The 22464-nt window shown below is 37.2% G+C and overlaps 1 protein-coding gene across 5 annotated transcripts in view; it reads left to right on the top strand.

Annotated features, from left to right (window-relative positions):
- Positions 1-226: 226 nt before the first annotated feature.
- Tasor2 (transcription activation suppressor family member 2) overlaps positions 227-22464 on the top strand; it is a 51884-nt gene continuing 29646 nt past the window's right edge. For 2 of the 5 annotated variants that reach the window (XM_075970310.1, XM_075970313.1), the window contains exons 1-11: positions 231-562; positions 9465-9589; positions 9729-9865; positions 9947-9972; positions 10062-10161; positions 12387-12487; positions 13500-13603; positions 14712-14784; positions 14887-14949; positions 18587-19303; positions 20402-20644. In XM_075970310.1, the coding sequence (XP_075826425.1) occupies positions 9840-9865; positions 9947-9972; positions 10062-10161; positions 12387-12487; positions 13500-13603; positions 14712-14784; positions 14887-14949; positions 18587-19303; positions 20402-20644 (1453 nt within the window). In that variant the 5' untranslated portion in view covers positions 231-562; positions 9465-9589; positions 9729-9839. Of the gene's footprint in view, positions 563-9464; positions 9590-9728; positions 9866-9946; positions 9973-10061; positions 10162-12386; positions 12500-13499; positions 13604-14711; positions 14785-14886; positions 14950-18586; positions 19304-20401; positions 20645-22464 lie in introns of all 5 variants that reach the window. The other 3 variants (XM_075970311.1, XM_075970308.1, XM_075970312.1) reach the window with 3 other exon arrangements.

The raw sequence follows: 22464 nt of genomic DNA on the forward strand, positions 1-22464 counted from the left end.
GTTGCGCAGAAGCGAGGCACGAGACACTAGAGGCCCTGACTGAGGAACTTCACTTCCTGTGCACGATTCCATATCCCGCTGCCTACATCCGGTGAGAAGTAGCGGAACTGGGTTGGCCGTCCAATGCGAAGCAAGCTGTATCCGCCCCGCGCCTGCGCAGAGAGGAAAAGCAAGCGCAACGTGGACGCCGCGGGCGGTCGCGCCTGCGCCTTGGCGTCCTCCTCGTGATTGGCTCCCGTCTGTTACGAGACCAGGGCGCTTCAGTTTTCACTTTCTGTCTGTCTAGCCCCCTCCCTATTTCCTAGGGCCACGAGGTTTCACTTCCGGTTGCGGGTGCCCGGGGCTAGAGACGGGACCCGTTCCCAGCGCCGGGGTTGAGGTGAGGCTGCTACCCGCCTGTGTGACTGAGCGACTGGTGCGCACGCGGCCCGCGTCTGAGGAGAGGTCGGGAGTCGCCTCAGGGTGAGGGGCCAGGAGGAGACAGGGACGGGCAGGAAAAGCATGGGAAGGACGCTGAGCGGTGAGCTCGACTCCTCGGGGAAGGCGGCCGCGGCGGGGACAGGTAACGTTCCCTTGAGTGGCGGGGCGTCTCGGGCGAGGATTTCCACAGACACCCGTCGGGAAGGCGGAGCGCGGCTCCCGCGCGCGCGTCGGGGGCACCCGCGGTGATTGAGGGTTGGCGGGCGGGGTGGGCGTCCCTCGGGGGCCGCTGGACAGATGGCTGGGTCGTCCCGGACGGGCAGCCGCGGTCATTTGCTCCAGCGTGGGGAAGGTAGTCATGGTGCGAGCCCGTGGACGGCTTCGGAATTGGTCTCTGCACTCGGAGGGGCAGGACGACTCGTCAGAGCGTTTTGTTTGTGTCGCCTGTCACAGGTCAGCTCCATTCCCAAGGGATGCGGTCAGTTCTGCACTCAAGTTTCCCCTTTATTCGGGGCGGACTTGCTCATTCCCTGAGGGTTCTTAGGCAAACCCTCAAGTTTGTGAAGGCTGTAGGCGGCGAGGCAACACGTGGCATTACTTACTTATTTATTACGTATAAATGGGCCTACCCATATGGCAGCAGGCGGCTGGAGTGACGGTGAAGGAATATTGCAGTGGGTAGGGTCCCGCAGTTGCTCAGAAGACAGTACCAACCAGCACTTGGTAGCAAAAGTGGCTTAGCTTCAGAATCGGAGATTGAACGTTGTTGAGTTTCCCTTCATCGCGATTTACTAGTTCGAAAGGCCTAACTTTAAGCAGCTTGAACCTGTATTCTCTCTGAAGGATGGGAAAGTTAATGAAATTCTTTCTTAACACTTGTCCAGTGACCCGAGGACTCACAGTGTTTCCCCCCTGAGACAGCAGAAAGAAGGCGGGAGCGTCTATGTGGTAGTATAGAATCTGAGATTGTTGGAAATCCTACCTAAGAGGTTTAGTAAAGAGCGCATACACTTGGTAGTGTAAGAGGGTGCTTTTCTATTGGAAAATTGTCTTGTAGTAAAGGAGAGTTCTATTGTCACTAGTACACTAATACCCAGTGAGCCCATGTTAGAAAAAAAATAATAAAAGATAGCCAAGTTATTTCTCTGTAATTATTATTTTAAGGAAGATGATGTTTGAAGTGTGTTGCCAGTGTATTTTCTCACTTTCACATTCTTTTATCTCATTACATTCTTTTAAGTAAGAAAGATAAATTGGCAGGCATCTCTTCTAGCCCAAACATTTGTTTAAATAAATTGAAATTTGAAAATTGCTAGAAAACCTGGCTGGTACTTGTTTCCCATAGCATATCTATTTAATACAAGTATCTTAGACATGTTTATTCTTTGTGTCTCATCGGTGGATTTTAAGATTTTTCTCACAGCAATACTGTAGAGCTGAATTTTGTTTTGTTTTGCACTACAGATATTATAAACAGGTTTGGGTGCTGCTGATGTTTCTGTGGACTCAAATTCTTAGGAGAACGCTAGGCAGTCTGTTAAATGCCCTGGGGTGATTGTAGTTTTACATTTTCATTTCCTCTTAGGTATGGTTTTCATTACTCCTAGGCAGCACTGGAAGGTAACAATGTTTTCTAAACATCTAAACCCATCTGATAGCTGAAAAAGATCTTGTTTTAATTTTTAATTTTCCCTAGACATTTGGGACAGTCTGTTAGCCCTTGTTTATGACCTTGAATCTGAACACTCTTTGACCTATTTAGCAGCTGCCATACTGTTTTACTTGTGGTAGCTTTATAATATAAATTGGTACTTTCTTTTAGGGAACCAGAAAAAACTGTGGATTCTTCTTCTTTTTTTTTTTTTTCTTTTTTCCAGACAAATCGTCTCAATTTCTATAGAAACTCTCACTGGAATACTTGTATTTGCAGTGAGTAGCTTATTCCTTGCATTTATAAATTTATAGATTTGCTGGGCAGTGGTGGCGCACGCCTTTAATCCCAGCACTTGGGAGGCAGAGGCAGGCGGATCTCTGTGAGTTCGAGGCCAGCCTGGTCTACAAGAGCTAGTTCCAGGACAGGCTCCAAAGCTACAGAGAAACCCTGTCTCAAAAAATAAATAAATTTATAGATTTAAGAAAAGACATTGTTTTGATTTTTTTTCCTTTCTAAAAGAACAGATTTTATTGCATTGAAAATGTATTTACAAAGAAAAAGCAAGCAGGGTATCTCTGCACCTTGCTTAGTAGAGCACTGCGGGTACAATAGAATGGCTTGTGTGCATCTATTCTAGAAGGAAAGTATCCCTTGAACTGTCATCATGCATGGTCTTTATTTCATTAACCAATAAATATTCACCTGTTTTGAACTTAAAGAGAATTATACTTTATACTTATATGTTCTGTTCCAAGATTATGTTACAGCAGTATTCATGCTCTTTCACACTTTTCTTTAAACTGTAGCCCAGGCTATCCTTGAACTTGATCTGTAGCAAAGGCTGGATTCAAACACTTGATTTTCTTGCTGCCTTAAATGCTGGGATTATAGACACACTGCCATACTGGATTTGTGCAGTGCTAGGGATTGAGGTGGGACTTTGTGTGTTCCAGACAAGCACGCTTCTACATTCCCAGCCAACTCCTTTACAATTCAAAAACTATTGCACACTCCAGGTGTATCTGTGATAGATGTTAAGCTGATTGCTCTCAAACATATTTATTGTTATCTTTAAAAAACAAATCAATTACATCTTTACTTAAGTAGCATTTTAAGTGAAAAATAGCTATTTCTCTTCCAGAAAATATTAGTGATAAGAGTGGCATTGTAATATGTTTTTGCAAATAGCCTTCCTGCCACTATTATTGTTCAAGTATTGCTTCTGCGCTTAGTCTGTTGTAATAGATTGTTTTAGTTGAAGTATATGGCACAATAGTCTGGCATTGGCTAGCTAAGTATTTGGAAAAAGAGAGACATTTTAATAGCATTTTCAGATGTGTTTTCTTTGGTATTCATCAATTTTGATAAAAGTTTCTTAAAGTTGCCTACAGTGTAAATTTGAAACCTTATGAATGAACTTATTAAAATCAGTTTATCTAGTTTGCACTTTGGCTTTCATTCTTTCATTAGTCATTTGGGAAAATACTGGTCTTCCAAATGATGGCAAGTGTTACTGTGTGTGTGCCTGTGAGATCACATTAACTAACATAGTCATCACCTCTTAGAGCCTTTGCTTATCATTCATTTCCTTTGAGATACAATTTATTGTAAGAATATGTTCTGTTCCTCACCATATCTCTGTCATTCTGTCATTGGACTGCTCCTAATCACTTGAGCCTACAGTTTTGTTTGTGGCAGATGTTAGGTTAGTGGTTTAATCTCGTTAGTGGTTAAAAGCTACTTTTTTTTGTTTGTTTTTTTGTTTTTGTTTTTGTTTTTGTTTTTGTTTTGGTTTTTCGAGACAGAGTTTCTCTGTAGCTCTGGAACCTGTCCTGGAACTAGTTCTTTCCAGGCTGACCTCGAACTCACAGAGATCCACCTGCCTTTGCCTCCCAAGTGCGGGATTAAAGGCATGCACCACCACCGCCCAGCTTTAAGATTTTTTTTAAAAATTAGTTTAGGGTGCCACGTGTGGTAAATTAGATTTTTCTAGGATTTGTTTTAATATTTTTCATTGGTTATTACAGGTATCCTCTTACTATTTTACATCTCCGTTTTTAAATTTTAATTTTGACTATCTTTTCTTACTACCCAAGTTGCTTTGATTCATCTTACCTCTAAGCTTCTCATTTATATTACTCTTAACAATGAAAACTATGCTTATTTTAAATTTCTCAGTAAACTATTTTGATATAACTAGATGGGTTAGACACTTGTATGTTTTATTTATTCATTTATTTTGTCGTGCTAAGAATTCTAAAGTTTAATACAAACTAAGCTACAACTGAGCAATATCCCCATCCCTTTACATTTATATTTCAAGTAAATACTAATGGAAGAGCTCTAAATGTTAACATATGCCTAGTATTTGTACCACCCTGGATTCAATTCCTAGTACCACTAATAAATAAAAAAGTATCTGTTAGAATTTTCTTTTTTCTTTCTTTGATTTTTTGACATTATGTAGTTTAGGTTGCCCTTGTACCTATGATTTCCCTGCCAAGTCTCCCAAGTTCTGGGATTACAGGTATGTTCCATCATGCCTGGCTGGGATTTTTTGTTTTAAGACTTCATTTTTATTTTAAATTTTACATATGTCGTTGTGAGGGTACAGTTACTTGAGGGCAGGTATCTGTTAAGGCCAGAAGAGGGTGTTGGATCCTGGATCTGGAGCTACAGGATGCTAAGTTTTGGGGCCTCTTCAAGAGCGATATGTGCCCTTAACCACGTAACCATCACCTCTGTTGCCTGGAAATTTTTAAAAGCAATTTTAAATATCTTTAGGGGCAGAGCATTACAATTTATTTGAATTTAGTGTAATTTTTTTGTTGTTTGTTTGCCTTGTCCTATGTTTCTAGTCTTTTCATTTTTATATTGATTTAAGATCTATTTGTTTGGAAATTACATATTTTCCTACAATTCTATGTTCTTGATTATTCAAAATTAAGTTTACAAGCATCTTTATCTTAGAATTGCTAACTTCAATCACCCTCCTCATGATTTATATGCTATTTTTGTCATGTAATAGAACTCCTTTTAAAGTTATTATCACATAGCTGGCAGCCTGTTGAGATTGTTGGGATTTAGAAAGCCAGTACTTAATATTTCTCAGATGTCTTCTGTGCTCTCCACTCATGACTGTCTTTATCCATCTGGAGCTATCTTCCTTGTGATTAAAGTAGAGGCTTTTATTAAAAGTTTGTGGTTTTTTTTTTTTAGTTTTGATGATAAACTTTTTTGATTCGCTTTCTTTCTTAGAAAATGTTTTTGCTGAATGTAAACATTGTACTTTGATGATTGTCTTTTAGCATGTTGGTTTTAAATACTCCTTACATGTCCTCAGATAGCCTCATTTCTGTTTTTGGCTTCCATTCTTGCTACCAATTCACCTGTTAAAATCTTTGGGTTTGTTTTTCTCTGACTGCAATTATATAAGTTTGTAAACTGAAAGTGTTTTTTAATGCTTATTGGCTATTAAATGGCTCTTGAAATGTGAATTTTAATTTTTTTTAAATTCTGTCTTAATGTATTAGTATAAATCTTTTATTATTTGTATAGTGAATATTCTCTTCTAGTCTTTTTCTTTTTGTCTTTTTCAATTGGTTTCTGTTTTAATTACTGCCTTTGTCATAAGAAATGTGCCTAGGGCATACTTTCTGTTTTTCCTTAATAAGATATAATAACATTTAATTGGAGAACTAAACCCCCTGCTAATAGTCAGTACACTGTTGCTTGATCAAATACGCCCTTTAATGTACAGCTGCTCTCTAGTTAGGAGAAGAGATATTTGACCTCAGCTCTTAAGGCCCAGCTCATTTGGTACAGGACCTGTTTCACCTCAGTGGAAATCCTCTACTTTGTGCTCAGAGCATTTGGGGTGGAATATATCTAGCGGTGAAAACAGTTTTAAACATTACTTTATTTTTGCCTCTTTGTAAGATACAATGATGGAGAGAATCAAAGGTGGATTTTAAAATGTAATTGTCACAGAAAAATTAATTCAGCTTTTTCTTTTAGATTTTCTTCTAAGAGAAAAACTACTTAATATCTTTTTTGGAAGGTACACAGCATACCAGTGAGTTTGGTGCAACCACTTCATTGAGAATTAATAGTTTAAATGCCATAGCACAAATTCATAAACCCAATTTGATGAGTCAGAACATTGTCACTGAGATTATATGGATGTCATTATAAAGGACAGGGAGGGTGTGCCTCGAAGGATTTAGCATGTGGGATCCCCAGTATCACAAGAGAGAAATGCACATACCACATACATGTTAAAATAATTTTAATAATAACAAAATTATATGATCTCAAACAATTTATTTACTTTTGTACATCATGCCAAAACAAAAAATAATACTTTCAAAATTGTAAGTATCAGCCTGGTGATCAGAAACTTTGTATGTCAAATTTTAAGAATATTAAAAACAGTCTTCAGAAATTGAATGTTGCACTTAGGAGACTGAGACAGAAAGATTGCTACAAGTTCAAGGCCACTTTTGGGCTACAGGATGACAGGGACCCTGTATCAAAAATCATGGAGGAGGGGGCAAAGTAGCTCAATGGATAAAAAAAAGCACTTGCTGTCAAACCTGATAGTCTGAGTTTGACCTCAAATCTACTTGGTGGACAGAGAGAACCAACTCCTTCCAGTTGCCCTCTGACCTCCACACATATACATGTTTAAAAAAATGTAGTTTACATTTATTTTAAAGTTGAATATTGAATCCAAATGTAAGCAATTTGCAGTCAGATGAAAACGTCATCATTTGTAGATATAACTTGTTTATTGTACATGAGCTTGTTTTGAGCTATGAATATACAGTGATCAGATTGTATATTGCTTTATAGATTATATAAATTATATTTTAAGATTTATAATTTTAATTTTAACATTTGTAATAAGCAAAATAGTTCCATTGTTAAAAGGCAAAATTGGCATGTCATTGTGCACTCTATATTGGCCAAGTGCTGTTACCACAGATAACAGCCAGATGTAGGACTGAGGAAAGTGAATTTCGACTTCTACAAAATGAAGTGAGACTTAGTTATTTCCCTGAGATGACTATAATAAAAGCTAGATTCATTAGTGTTAAGAAGGTCATAATCTTCAATTAGAAGTTTAGACATAATTGAGTTTTGAATCTAAAACGATATTTTTCAGTGCCAAGAGATTAGTACTTTGGTAAGACTCCTATGCCATTGTAATGATAAAAGAATAGAGAACAAATAGATCTGAGCAAGCTTGACAACTGTGGAATGTTAGGGGTGAGCGAGACTGTAATGCTGTCAACACACTGCAGTGGTGCCCTGAGTAGAAAGAAAGAAAGAAGAAAAGATTGACAGGGATGTTTATGAATTCAGGGCGATAAGTAGGTAATAGTTAAAAACATAATCAGCATGAAAGTTTTAGGCTTTGTTTTCTTATTTGGAAAAATAGTTAACTTTGTAGGATTACTGTGAGGATTAAATGACATTTAGAGTCCTTTACCAAGGAAAAAGAACTTGTACTTAATAATTTCTCAGTAAGTGGACAGGTACTATTTTATGAATTAAAGAAATACTCAGCCTTTCAAGATGTTTCTGAAATAGCCTTGTAGTAATAAAAGTAGTGTAAGAGGGATCCAGGGTTGGGGGTATTAGTTGAAGCCAAGACGGCATTAGGTGGCTTGTATAGGAATAGTAGAGTAGATGAATCTAGATAATAGGGAAGTGGAGGAACATATGCACCCCACAGCAGCAGGAACTCAAAAAGAGGGTGTTTAGTAGTGTTGATAAAGCAAAATATAACAGAGGACTGAAAAAGATCATTATGCACGCTGGCTGATTATTGATGATTGTGGTTTTTAAGGTGCTTCGCAGTATTTCCTGTGCAGTAGTATTCACCCATTTAAATTGTGTAGTCTAGCATGTGTGTTGTTCTCATGTATTCAGATTTGTGAAACCATCACTGTAATCAATCTGCGACCCTCTCGTCACCAACCCAGGCAACTAGTCTATTTCCCACCTTTTTAGATCTGTCTATTTTAGATATGTATGTAAATAGGACCACACAGTATACAGATTTGTTTTTAGTTTGTATATGAATGTTTTGCTTAAACATCTATCTGGATACAGTATACATGCCTGGTGCCCGAGGAGGCCAGAAGAGGGTTTCAGATCCCCTGGAGCTAGAAGTAACATTCAGTTAATAGTCATCATTTGTATGCTGGGAATTAAATCCAAGTCCTCTAGAAGAGTAGCCAGTGTTCTTAATCATTTGAGCCAGCCCCTGTTCTTTTACTTACTATAGTAGTTTTGTTAATTATTTGAGGATTTCATATAATGTATTTTGATATTTACTTCTTGTAATTCTCAGATTCATCTCCCGCTTCCCTAACCCTTCTCAACTACCTGTTCTTTTTTTCCCCTAAGTAAACTACCTAGTCCCATTTGTGCTGCCCATATAACCATGAGTGTGGTGTCACTCACTGGGAGTGTGGTGGACATATTGGGACTATACCCTTAAAGAGAACTCTCCCTCCCCCAGAAGTCATCAACTGTCAGTAACTCCTCAGCTACTAGTAGAGGCTTATGAGCCCCTCCCCCCCTTAGCACTTACTCATTCTATGCCAGTTCATCCTATGTTAAGACTTGACTTTTTTTTTTCCTATTGCTAGAAATCAAAACTAAGGCCTTTCCCCTATTTGCCCACGTTGGGTGAGCACTCTACTACTTAGTTATACTCCTAGCTTCAGGAAACCCGACTTTTAATTCTTCATCTAATCTATCACAGAAAATACTGTTGTATCTGCCTGTGATTCACTTTATTACATGTTCTCCCTTTGAGGACTTTCTGGGCACTGGCTTAATTTACAATTCATCAATTCTTTGCTTTGGAACCTCATCTTGTTTTGTCTTTTGAGACAGGGTTTCTTTGTGTGACAGCTCTAGCTGTCCTGGAACTAGCTTTGTAGACCAAGCTGTCTTCCACCTCACAGAGATCCACCTGCCTCTGCCTCCCAAGTGCTGGGATTAAGGGTGTGTACCACCAGTGTCCAGAGGAAATTCATAATTTAGGTTTTATTTGTTACATTTCCTATTACAACTACTACATAGCCGTTCAGTGAAGTTTCATTAAAGGTAATTGGTGTGATCAAGTATTCCTTTGATACTTGATGGAAACTTTTGAAAGATACCCAAGTACAGCTATTTTTTCAAGTTTTAAAGTGCTTATGAGTGATTAAAACCATCAGTGACTATAAGATGATTATTTTTCTAAGAAGCATAACTTTTATTTTTGTTACTAGTGAAAAAAATACATCTATATCCCTATTTTAAAATGAGCCCTACTGTTAAGGCTATTGCTATTTGAAGACATCTCATGAGTCTTTTGTTTTAATTCTAGGGAAAAATCAAGTTTGTGTCTGAGAATTGTACAGGCCATCTTCTGATAGTGTCTGATATGTGGCTGCAGATACCTACATGTTTTCTTACAAAAGAAGTCATTTTCGTGCCTTCGAACTAAGTCAGGTATAGTCACTATAAATAAATTATGCCTAAAAAATATTTCTTAGACTAATGTCCTAAATTTCAGGTTTGACTAGGGTTGGGATGAATTTAATCCATGGGTAATTCTATAGTACTGATAATACATTTTTCCTTCTTTCAGAATTTTCTTTCAGAATTACCTCTATGAACTTTCACGCAACACTGTTATTAAATGACCCAGACAGAACTTTCCTCTTATAATTGTAGCTTTTCAATCCTGGGAACCTAAAAGATGGCAACGCCCACTTATAAAAACATGTGAGTGATTGCCTATGTACTTTGTTTGTTTGCTTTGGTTTTTTTTTTCCTCTAATAAAAATATTTTTTGTTTCTTTCTAGACTTGAAAGAAGTCTCAATAAAAATGGTAAGGAATTAAATAATTCTTATAGATTTTGTTGTTTTAGTAAATGTTTCACAAAGTAATCAGCTTCTTTCTGTCCTCATTTCTTCAAGCTCTCACCTCTCCATGGAAAGGGCAGTTAATTATTCAGGGTTGTTTCCTGTGTGATATAACTCTTTGTTCTACTTATGGCACAGTAATTCCAGTACAACTGTAAGTATTATATTTGATGTCATCCTTAATGCATATTTTGTTTTTCCAGTCCTAGGTACTTGGTACTCTTTTCAAGGTGTGAAATATATTTTATATATTTTACTTGGTTTTAGGTTAGAATACATTTGTTTAAGTGTGTAGAGTAGAAGTACACAAGTGACCTGAATTCTGATCCTTAAGGGAAAATAGTATTTCTCTTGTTGTAGTTGAGATGGGATCTTGCTATATTGGCCAAGCTGGTTTGGAATTTATAGGTTCAAGTGATCCTCTCACTTCAGCTTCCTGAATAACTGGGACTCCATGAATCTGTTGTCATGCCTGACTGAATTACTTTATATTTAAAGCTTGCATTTCCTCTAAAGCAAATGAAATTTGTCCAGTGAGCAATACAGCTAATGATAGTCCCTATTGATTCTTCATTAAGATTTATGTTATCTGATGTTCTAATACTCAAATCACTCCCTTGCAAAAAATAGTAAAAGTAACTGTTAAATCTGTTTGTAGTATGATGAATTATGATAATGAAGTTGTTTCCGTTTTTTTCTTCATTTCTCTCTCTCCTGGAGAACTGTGAAGGACGTCTTAAGAAACCATTTTGCTTCTTCTGTTCATACTTTGTACTCCATATCACTGAAAGATAGATATAGTTTAGTTGACTTGACAATTTTATTCTGTCAGAATTCATTTTCTTTTGGCCATTTGTAAGAACAGAGAATAGGGATAGTATAGCCCATAAATAGTAAAGTAAGAATTTTGTCAAAAATAATTTTAAAAGAAAGAAAAGCTCTTTCTTGCTGTAGAATGTAGTTACTAAATGTAGGAAAAATGGTAGCACATAGTATTCAATTAGATGATAAAGTGAAAATCTGGTTGTGTATCTTTTAATATTTTCCTACAACCTGCATATTAATCAGAAATGAAAAAAAAGGCAGACTCTTCACTGGAGACAACTGAAAATCTTTTTGGTTTTTCAAGACAGGGTTTCTCTGTGTAGACCATTCTGGCCTCGAACTCAGAGATCCACCTGTCTCTGCCTCCTGAGTGCTGGGATTAAAGGTGCGCTATCTGTCTAGCAAAATCTATTTTTAAAGTTTTTTGTTTTTGAGACAGTTTCTCTGTGTAGCTCTGGCTATCCTGGAACTTGCTTTGCAGACCAGGCTGGCCTCTGCCTCTCAGAGTGCTGGGATTAAAGACTTGAGCCACCACTGCCCAGCTTTTTAAAAGTTTTCAAAAATGCTTTTAACTGAAATAGATTTACATCACTTTACGCCTTCCCTTTCTTTTAGTCCCTCCCCTCAAGCTTCTCTTTTGTCCCCTCCTTAAATAGATAGCCTCGTTTTCTTGATTACTATTTGTGCAACTTTCTCAGTCTGTTTTTCTTAGGGATAGTTGGTTTTTGAAGAATCTTAGCAAAGTTTGGATAAGGTATAAGCTAAGTAATAGTAATCTGTGATTGTGAATTTGTTCATTTTTGGTAATTTATTGTACAAGGAAATACTATTTGGGGGAGGAATGTGAGGAAGTATTTTGAGGTAATAGGGTATCAGATATGCCTCTCAAAAAAAAAAAAAGAAAATTAGAAAAAACAAAAGCATGTAGAGTAAGCAAATATAGTACAGTATAGAATTTTTTTGTGCTGCTTTTACAACTTTTATATAGGTCCGATACCATTTCAAAATAAATTGTGAAGAAAGAAAAATTTTGGGGAGACAATAGAATAAAGATCTGCACATGACTCATTCTATGGTATAACCCAGTATTTCAGAGACTTTTCAATTTAGTAAGTTTTGAAAAGTCTCAGTTTTAGAACATAATTTTTAACATACCTGGATAATTGAGCGTTGCCAGAAATACATGTATTCAGAAGATGTAAACATGTTTATACATGATATCTGTGGGTCATATGTGTGAGAATTTATATTGTTTATAGATATCTAAATTACCTAGCCTGGAATTTAAGGGCTTTAAAACATTGTGTATGTATGCATGCCTTTTGTGGGAATATGTATGTGCAGGTGCCAGTAGAGGCCAAAAGGAGGGGTCAAACTGCCCATTGTGGGTGCTAGGAACCAAACTCAGCAAGAGTAGGACTCTTTAACAACTAGGCCATTTCTCCAGCCCTGAAGGACTGTTTTATGGTTATATTTTTGTTTTCATTTGAATTATAAAGTGATAAGCTTATGTCACTATTTATTACACTGATTGATAACATTCTTGTTTTTTAGGCCACAGGAACTAGATTTTAAGTATGTAATGAAAGTATCTTCTCTGAAAGAAAGCCTACCAGAAGCTGCCTTTAGAAGACAGAATTATTTGGAGCAGAAAGGTCTGTCAAAATGTAATAGCACAGTACATACTCTGGGCTTACTATAGTTACTGTCCACTCTGTCATCCAATCATTCGCATACATGTCTAAATTTCATCTTAAATGATTCATAAAATGGTCTTTTGAGAAAGCTGTAGAATTACCTTGTTGTCTACTTCTTGGATGCCTGTTAGAAACTGACTGATTCATCTGAGATGACAAAGATTTTATCTTTAATACAGAATGCTTAGAGAATTGAGCAAATGCACTTAAAAAAAAAAAAGCTGAGGGGCTGGAGAAATGGCTCAGAGGTTAAGAGCATTGCCTGTTCTTCCAAAGGTCCTGAGTTCAATTCCTAGCGACCACATGGTGGCTCACAACCATCTGTAATGGGGTCTGGTGCCCTCTTCTGGCCTGCAGGCATAAACACAGACAGAATATTGTATACATAATAAATAAATAAATAAATAAATAAATAAATGAATGAATGAATGAATGAATAAATAAATAAATATTTTTAAAGAAAGCTGAAAACTCTGACCCATTCCTCTCCTGCACAAAGTTTTTATTGTTTTTAATTTATGCACTGTTAAATTAAAAATAAATAAGAGATCAGCATTTGGGAGGCAGAGGCAAATGGCTGGAGCTCTAGGAGTTCGAGGCCAACCTGCTCTATAGAGCTAGTTCTAGGGCAGCCAAGGCTGTACAAAGAAACACTGTTTCAACAAACAAATGTTCTAAAGCATGGTAAGGTGGCTCATGCCTTTAATCCCAATCCTAAGGAGGCAGAGGCAGATAGGTCTCTGAGTTCAAGGTCATTCTGGTCTATAAAGCAAGTTTCAGGCCAGCTAGGAAAACACAGTGACACACTATATAGTGTCTGTATGTACGTAATACATACATATATGTCTTAAGGAGAGGGCATTGGGAGTGTATGTGATCAAAACACTTTATACACCTATATGGAATTGTCAAAGAATACTTTTAAATTAAAATTTAAAATGTTATTGTGTATTTCTGATTCCCTCTACAGTTTGTTGCCAGGATTTATGCTTTGATTTATATGAAGTGGAACTGTCAAACAAACAAGGGGAAAACATAGATAAACTAATCGAGTACATTAAAAATCAGCAATTGGTAAGAATCACTAATTTCAAGTGTAATTATTTTTTTCCTTAAACTGGGAAATTAGCTGAATTACTTAGCTTGTTGGTAGGGGTTTCATTGTTGTGTATAATGATATATTATAACTGGCATTTTCATTTTTCTTACATCTCAGCTTACCTTTTGTCTTATTATTCAGTTTTTATTTCTAACTAAAAGAACAAGGTTTTTTTTTCCTCTTAAGTCTTTGTTCTTTGATACATTGATAGTTATCTAGGTGTGTTTGCGTTAGTTGCAGTACCACTTCCGAGATGCTTCTTTGAAAGCTACGTTTACCATTTTTCAGGGGTTTATGAAAGTTTTTCTTGTGTTTTCGTAATAGAGGCAATAAGACTGAGGAATAGCCACTGGTTTAAAGGACTCTGTCATGTTAGCCAAAGTTGCTCAGAGTAAAGATAGAAATAGATGCTTGACCCAGAGTTTGAACTAGCTTTTATGATGAGTTATTTCTAAATATTACAACGGAAATGATGCAAATGTTGAACTACAGTAATGAAGCAAGCCAGGACTTGTCTGTCCCCATAACAGACATTAAGAAATCAATGAAGTGGGCTGGAGAGATGGCTCAGTGGTTAAGTCCCAGCAACCACATGTGGCCCACAACCATCTATAATGAGATCTGGTGCCCTCTTCTGGCATACAGATGTATATATAGACAGAATACTATACATAATACTTTAATCTTAAAAGAAAGAAGTCAGTAAAGTAAAACAGACCATGCATTCATGCACATGTGTTGGGACAGTGACTTGTCTTAATGATAACGTTGGTTTAAACACTGACTTGCAAATAACATTAGTTTCTGTGTGATTGTTTTGTCCTGTGACTGCCAGTCAGGGTTCCATGCTTCCTTTCCTCATGGGTGGGAAGAGACAGAGCTCCTTCTGACCACCACTTTAGTTTCATTAGAAAGGTTAGTATGATCTGCACACCTCTCAGTAGCTCAAAATGGCATGAGTTACACTGATAAGTGGAAACTTTTATGGAGCCCACCTTTCAAAAATATCAGTCCTGTTCAGTCTGTAGTAGTTCTCCTGAAGTAGATTGAATAGACCTCTTTTATTTTTGTTTTTTTAATTAGGCAATCATCAAATGCTTAGAAGATAGGGAATTTTTCATTTTACTTACATCATCAGCCTTAACACCAGAACCAGGTAAGAGCAAGTTTTTGGGGGAAAATTTTTTTTTAATGTTTTTACTTTTGTTTCAAAAGATTAACAACCTACATTTTCTTCTCCTGATTCTTACTCTTACAGATTTTGGAGATGAGCAGATGGGTCTACACGGTTTACATTTATTCCACTCACCTCAATCAACAGGTGAGGTTACAGTGGTACCCAGTTTACTTAGCCTGTTGCATACTTTCCAAACTGTATCTTCTCAGTAGCACAGAGCACTTGTTAACTGTGTTTTTTCTCCAAGTATCTGCCTGTCTTTTGTCTTCCTAGTTGACCTTTACAAGTAGACTCTAAGCTTCAGACCTGGGTCTTTACCCACTGACAGCATATCTAGTATGTCTAAGCTTCCTCAAATTCTAAATAGCCAAAATTGAATTCATTTGTTGTTCAACGGTAGCTAGGATATGCTTTTTCCATGCCTGTCTAAAAACAGTGACTTGGAGTTTTCATGGCTATTATTCATATCTAGATGGTGGGACTTTGTATTTGGACCATGCATTCCCAAGATGATATTGACCCCAACGACAAATACTTGATTGATAGAGACAAAAAATTTTTTTTCTCTTTTTGGTTTTTTGAGACAGGGTTTCTCTCTATAGATTTAGCTATCCTGGAACTTGCTCTGTAGACCAGGCTGACCTTGAACTCAAAGATATAGCTCCTCTTGCTTTTGCCTCCCAAGAGCTGGGATTAAAGGCATGTGCTGCTATCACCTGGCCTCAAAGGGTAATATTAATCACGTTAGTGACTTTTCTGTCGCAGTGATAAAACAGCGTGACTAAAGCAGCATAAAGAGAGAAGCGTCTGTTTGGGCTCATGGTTCCAGAGGACTAGGATCGGTGATGTTGGATAGGAGACAGCAGACTGGGGGCTGGAGCAGCAAGCTGAGAGAACTTGCTAGTAATGGCAAGAGGCTCTGAAACCTCAAAGCTTGCCCCATTGACATGCTTCTTTCAGGAAGGCCACACCTTCAAACCTCCCAAACAACTGCCATCCATTGGAGACCAACACTGAAACATCTGAGCCCATGGAGGACATTCTCATTCAGACTCTCACAAGTCAAGTCATATAGTACCTGACACAATATGTCACGTGTATCATATTGCAGTTAAAACATTTCTGGGATGGGAGTGTAGCTCAGTTGGTAGAGTGTTAGTCACATAGGCATAAAGCTCTGGATTTGATCTTCCAGAACTGCATCACCTGGGATTTTAGCTATTTGCCATCATACCTGGCTGTGCTTATCATACAAATATATTAATGCACTTTATTTGGTTTTTGGTTCATGATGCTGGGGTTCTGAGCATGCAGTTTACCGCTGGGCTACATAATGTCTACCTTGGTTTTATTATGTATCTTCAGAGCATATGTGTGTCAGGCATCTAAAGAAATAAGGTGTTTTAAAGAAATGTAACAGGGTAATCCTAGATTTAATATTTCTAAAATTATAAAATATAAAAATGTTCTTTAAAAATTATTAGACCAATGATGGTGGTGTAGGCCTTTAATCCCAGCACTTGGGAGGCAGAGGCAGGGGATCTTTGTGCGTTCAAGGCCAGCCTGGTCTACAGTGTGAGTTCCAAGATAGCCAGGACTCTGTCTCAGAAAAAATTAAAATAAAATGATTGTACTTTATGTTTATGAGTATTTTGCCTACATGTATGTATGTGTAGCACATGTGTGCAGTGACTTTGAAGGCTAGAAGAGGGCATTGAGTCCCCAGAAACTGGAGTTTGGAGTAGTTTTGAGCCTCTGTGTTTACTTGAACTGAACTTAGGTCCTGTGGAAGAGTGACCACTGCTCTTAATTGATGAGCCATCTCTACAGCCCCTTAAAGTTGATTTTTAAGTATATATAAGGTAGTCGAAGAAAGAGCACAGTACTTTTTGACATTTTGGAACAAATAAAACAACCAGTTATACAAACAGATTGACAAAGGATATTTACATTTATTGTGTTATGTATTTTTTCTAAGTATAACTGATTTTTTGCAATCCTTAAAGTAAGTATTTTTATAATCGTTTTAAAGATGAAGAAACAGACAGATTTGCCCTAAATCAACCTGATTCCAGGGCTGCCTCTCTTTTTCTGTTAAGGTTTTTTTTTTTTTATTTTGGAGCTGTAGAGGTGGTTCTTTGGTTAAGAACACTTGCTGTTCTTTTAGAGGATCCAGGTTTGGTTCCCAGCACCTACCTTAGTTGATTCAACCTGCAGCTCTATCTTCAAGGGGTTCAGTACCAGCATTTGCAGATACATGTGTAGTCACATACACAAAAAGTACAATAACCTTATAAAAGATTTATGGTTAAATTCTTCACTTTTTGTCTCTCACTTCCCTTTCCCCTACTTCCTTTCCTTTCTCCTGGAGATTTGAATTCAAGGCATCATCATGCTTCTTGAACCCCCTGCTACTGAGCCACATCCCAGCCCTCATTTTTCCTCTTTAATTATAAACCGCCAGTCTGATAACTCTTACTTGAACCCAGGAAAAGCACAGGAATGCTGTGTGAATGAATAAAACAGTGTTGGATTACTTTTTTATATCTTCCTCATTGAGACAGTTCTTAGTCTTATTCAGAGCTTTAGCTACTTTTCTTAAGTTGAAATTTTGCTTAGCCAACTTAATCTTCATGTTTTGTGGTAAGTCTACTACAAAGCGTATTAACTCTTACTTTTCTTTTTGAGACGCGGTTTCTCTGTGTACTAGCGCTGGTTGTCCTGGAACTCACTTTGTAGACCAGTTTGGCCTTGAACTCACAGAGATTCTCCTGCCTCTGCTCCCAAGTGCTGGGATTGAAGACTGCATTACCACTTCCTGGCGACTTCTGTCTTTCTAAGTTTCATGAAAAAGGAACATTCCATGAAACTGTCTTTAGTAATACATACAGATCTTTTCTATATTTTCTTTTTCTTCCTTTTGGTACTCTGAATAATGAGCTTTAAAGAAAGAAATTTTATTTTAATATTGAACTACATTTTTTTATTTGCTCTTTTTGCCTTTTCTAATATTTGCTACAGTGTTAGTGTATTTAACTAAGATGATTTTGGTATTTCATAATTCTACATTTTAATGTCATAATTCCTGTTTCGATTTAGTAGGCACTGGAGTTGTTTCTGTAGATTTATAGTACTGGTGACAGATATTTTTAGGATTTTGTTAAGTAGTTCATAGAAATCTGACATTCTCCTTTTTTCTCATTTGTGAGGTTATTGATTTGCTTTAAAAATAAAAACAAAATTAATTGGAGAGTGGACCAGGAAGATGAGGTACAATACACATTAGACAGTATAGTTAATTTTTAAGATATGTGTAAAATATAATTTCATAGAGAACGCAAAATAGCAGCTTTTAGTTCAGTTACATTTGAGGTTTAAGGCCTCTGTTCTGTTTGTATTGTAGCTTCTTAAAAGAGTGTAAGTGGAGCTGGAAGCGGGCTGCTTGTCCTTAGGGTAGTAGTACTGCTGCTATAAGGTCCACTGGGCTGTCTCTAAACACCCTGTAGGTGAGGTGGAATTGGAGGCAGAGTTTTTACTCGTTGTAACATAGTATTCATATATCAAATCATTCTTTTTCAATGTATGTGTGTGTGAGAGAGATAGAAGTATATGGAGATACATATTTGTTAAATTTACTCATTAAACTTTTACTAGTTGCCACTTTGGTTTTTATTTGCAGTACTGTAGCATATTTAACCTGGTAATAATTTTGAAATCTAATATTTTTTCTGTTTGTCTGAAACAGTGTCAAATTTTTAATGTATGTGTATATGTGTTTTAGGGGCAAAGGACTTAAAAGTTGAAGATGACATCTCTCTGAAAGTGATACCTATTATACCCGCCCTTAGTTGTGCACTTCTAGAAGCAAAGAAATCACTTCCTGAAAAAGGAATCTCTCCAAATGTCTTAGTAAAACATAGTTTCCAAGACCTGTATAAGGTGGACAAAAGCCTGTCATTGATGGCTCCTCAAGATGGAATGAGAGACACTGCGTTCATTAGGAAACTGTCCTATAGTTTTGACTTGGCATCCCCAGATGAAAAGTGCCCTTCAGAGTCTCTGATTCAGTTGAAGAGTTATTTTTCAGACCCTACTGGCTACACTCTGGATCTGTCTACTACTTTAGACTTGTTAGCAGAGCATCCTCAGTGTCCTCGTATTTCAGATGGGATTTGTGATGCTGGATTTTCTTTAGTTATGGCTTCAGATCCTGTATTTCTTGACTCAGAGATGGAAGTAAGAAAAGAAACTGAAACAACAAAAAAATCTGGGAAAAGGCTTAGAGTGAAGAAGAGAGCTGTGGCTCCATTAACTCCACCTTCAAATCTGAGAGTTCAGCCAAAGAGAAAGGCCAGCACATCAGCTGTTACGCTTCCAAATAAACGATTAAGCCTGGGCCGCCCCCTTTCCAAAAGAACTGCGCCCAGGGCAGACAGCGGATCATGCATCCCAACTCTTAAGTTAGTTAAAGGGCAGTTTCCTCAGAAGATAAAAAGAGGTAAGAATTATATATGTGATTATTATAGTTATGCTTCACCTCAAACCCTATTATTTGACTGGATTCATGTGACCTAGAACTTAACAGTTTGTTAGAAAAGCCATTTTTTTTCCTGAGTGATACGCACGTATATAAAAACTAAGACAGTGATTTAGGTAAGGTACATACTTTCTGGTCAAGTGGGAGGTCAAGGTCAAGTTTGAGGAAGGATGAAAGACAGGGAAGAACAAATGGTTTTTTCAGAAGCTTCGCTTTTAAGTAAATATGTTTCCCATCATTAAAAGAAAAGATTTGCAAACATTTCCCACGAAGAACCAGAAAGTATATACTTCCAGCTTTGAAGGCTATATGATCTCTGTCTTAATTTTCCAACTCTACCTATATAAAGTGACAGAGCCAGAGATGATCAATGTATGAATGAATAGAAGAAACATTGGTTATATAATGTGTTGACCCCTTTGCTTATGGGCTGACCTTATGTTCCAGGGCTGGATCTCTTGTTGACAACAGTTTTGTCCAAGGGGATGTCCACAGAGGACCTGTGGGCATGAGGCGATGGTACTTACAAACCTTCACAAAGGACATGATCTTTGGTCTCTTGGCGATTTTCTTCTTGCTCGTGGCAGCTGTCACTTTTTGGGGATAAGGTTAATTCTAGCCACCAGGGCATGGCTGTAAGGGCGGTCTGAGGTGCCCTTATCTATATTTATCACAATGATGGCTTTGTATCCAGAGTAGCATCCAGCCAGGACCAGCACCACGTTCCTGGGTTTCATGAACTTACCCATTTTGACAACAAGCAGCTGGTCTTGTTTTTTGTTTTTAACTTGGAAATGTTGGTGTCTAAGAAGCATAAAATATGCTGATTACCAAGATCTGAATGTTAAGCTTGACCCCTGTAATTTAACAACTAGTTATTTTCCTGCATTTTGCTTTAATTTTGAAATCTTTTACTGATACCCAGAACTTTCTAATGTATTTCCTAATATTAGTTAGCTCCCACTTCCCTGAAATAAAATAAAGGACGGGTTATGCCACTAAATTTCTGGGTAACACACACACACGTCCTTAAAACGGTCTTGTTTTTCTCTGCATAAGGTGCAGAAGTGCTGACTGCACAATTTGTACAGAAAACCAGACTGGATAGGAAAAAGCGTGAAGTTTCTGTCTCTAAAGATGCTCCAGTAGCTACAAATGCTAAAAGAGCAAAGAAACAAGAGAAATCTCCAGGTAGAGTTGTTTCCCAGCCTAAACCACCTGTGAAAAAGTGTCCCCCAAAACAAAAGGTAAATGTAACAAGAGGTCGTCGGAATTCCAAAACCAGAAAGCAGCTGCATCCTGGTAAGAAACCCTATTCTTGTAACTATGAACACTAAAATAAATGTCTTAACAGATTGTAAGAAAACATATTGCAATATATAACAGCAATTGAAACATATCAATAACACTATAGCCTTCAGTTCAGACATGAATGAAAATAATATGATTTCTTCTTTCTTAAGTTTAGATAAGTTTTATGTGTAAAGTGTGTTACGTGCATTTATGTCTGTATGCCATGTGCATCCAGTGCTCATGGAGGCCAGAAGAAGGAGTCTGGTCCCCTGGAACTGGAGTTAGAAATGTATGGGAGCCTCATGTGGGTGCTAGGAACTGAACCCAGATCCTCTGCCAGAGCAATAGTGTTCTGGATCCCTGAGCCATACATAGCCCCTGGTTTCTTAATTGTGCTATATACTTCAAAGACAGAGAAGTAAAATAACTTAAATTGCTTCTTTTTAAACCTAATACATTATTTTAGATTATTGGCAGTTTTGAGCAAACTACATATGATTTTCTTTAAATAACTTAGAAAACCTGTAAGCTTCAAACAGTAGTTTCTACTTTAATTTTAAAGCCTGAACAAAGATTTTATTAGAGTTAAAGGATAAACAATCCTTTTTTATGATTAAATATTCTTGCAGGTAGTATCTGCTAGTGTTTGTCTGAACTGTAATCATTTAGAAAAGGCTGTAAAAGTTTTTAAAAATAATTACAAGCAGTAACCAAAAGTGTGTTTGTTTTAAAAGGTGATGTAATTTTAAGATACCTTATTTTTATTTTTTTATTTTTTTATTTTTTGGTTTTTCAAGACAGGGTTTCTCTGTAGCTTTGGAGCCTGTCCTGGAACTAGCTCTGTAGACCAGGCTGGTCTCGAACTCACAGAGATCCGCCTACCTCTGCCTCCCAAGTGCTGGGATTAAAGGCGTGCGCCACCATCGCCCGGGTTAAGATACCTTACTTTTGATAAAACTTATATACATAAACTAAAAGCGGTCTGTTATTAGTCTTATATTTCCACCTCTTGGACATTAATTCTTTTTTTTAAAATATTTATTTATTTATTATGTATACAATATTCTGTCTGCATGTATGTCTGCAGGCCAGAAGAGGGCACCAGACCTCATTACAGATGGTTGTGAGCCACCATGTGGTTGCTGGGAATTGAACTCAGGACCTTTGGAAGAGCAGGCAATGCTCTTAACCACTGAGCCATCTCTCCAGCCCTGGACATTAATTCTTGATCAGAATTATAAGTCACCTCAACCTTAACCTTAATACAACCGAACATACAACACCCTACCCTTAGGCCTATTTTTCTTCTTAATTTTAATCTTCTTTATATGATGTGTTTTTTCTTCCAAATGGAAAAGTCTTGTTTTTAGATTTTATTTATCTACCACCCCATTATTATATTTTAATTGATTGAGAATCAGTAAGAACTCAGTAATTTTTTAATTAAATTATAATTAACACTACTTTTCTTGACATTAGTAGTCATTATCATAGTAGCCATAACTTATAAGTGGTACTCGATATAAGAAATAGATGAGTATATGTAAACTAATGTTAACAAAAGTAGAGAAAAATCAGTGTAACTTACAGGACATCAAGTCATAAAATAAATTCAATGTTTCCTGTGTGTCTCAGGCCAACAAGAAAATTCTTTACTTTGGACCCTTTTCTATCTGGCTCTCTTTAGGTTTTGCTATGTTAAACAGCTAAGCTGTGCTTCATTAATTTTTCCTTCCAGTACCCTTCTCATTCCAAATGAAGCATCATAGGCTAGAATTTCCCTCTCCTTAAATGTATTAGTGAGTTAAATTTATGGACTGGCCTTTTAC

This window comes from Microtus pennsylvanicus, chromosome 4, assembly GCF_037038515.1.
Source record: "Microtus pennsylvanicus isolate mMicPen1 chromosome 4, mMicPen1.hap1, whole genome shotgun sequence".
In the NCBI taxonomy this organism is placed as follows: domain Eukaryota; kingdom Metazoa; phylum Chordata; class Mammalia; order Rodentia; family Cricetidae; genus Microtus; species Microtus pennsylvanicus.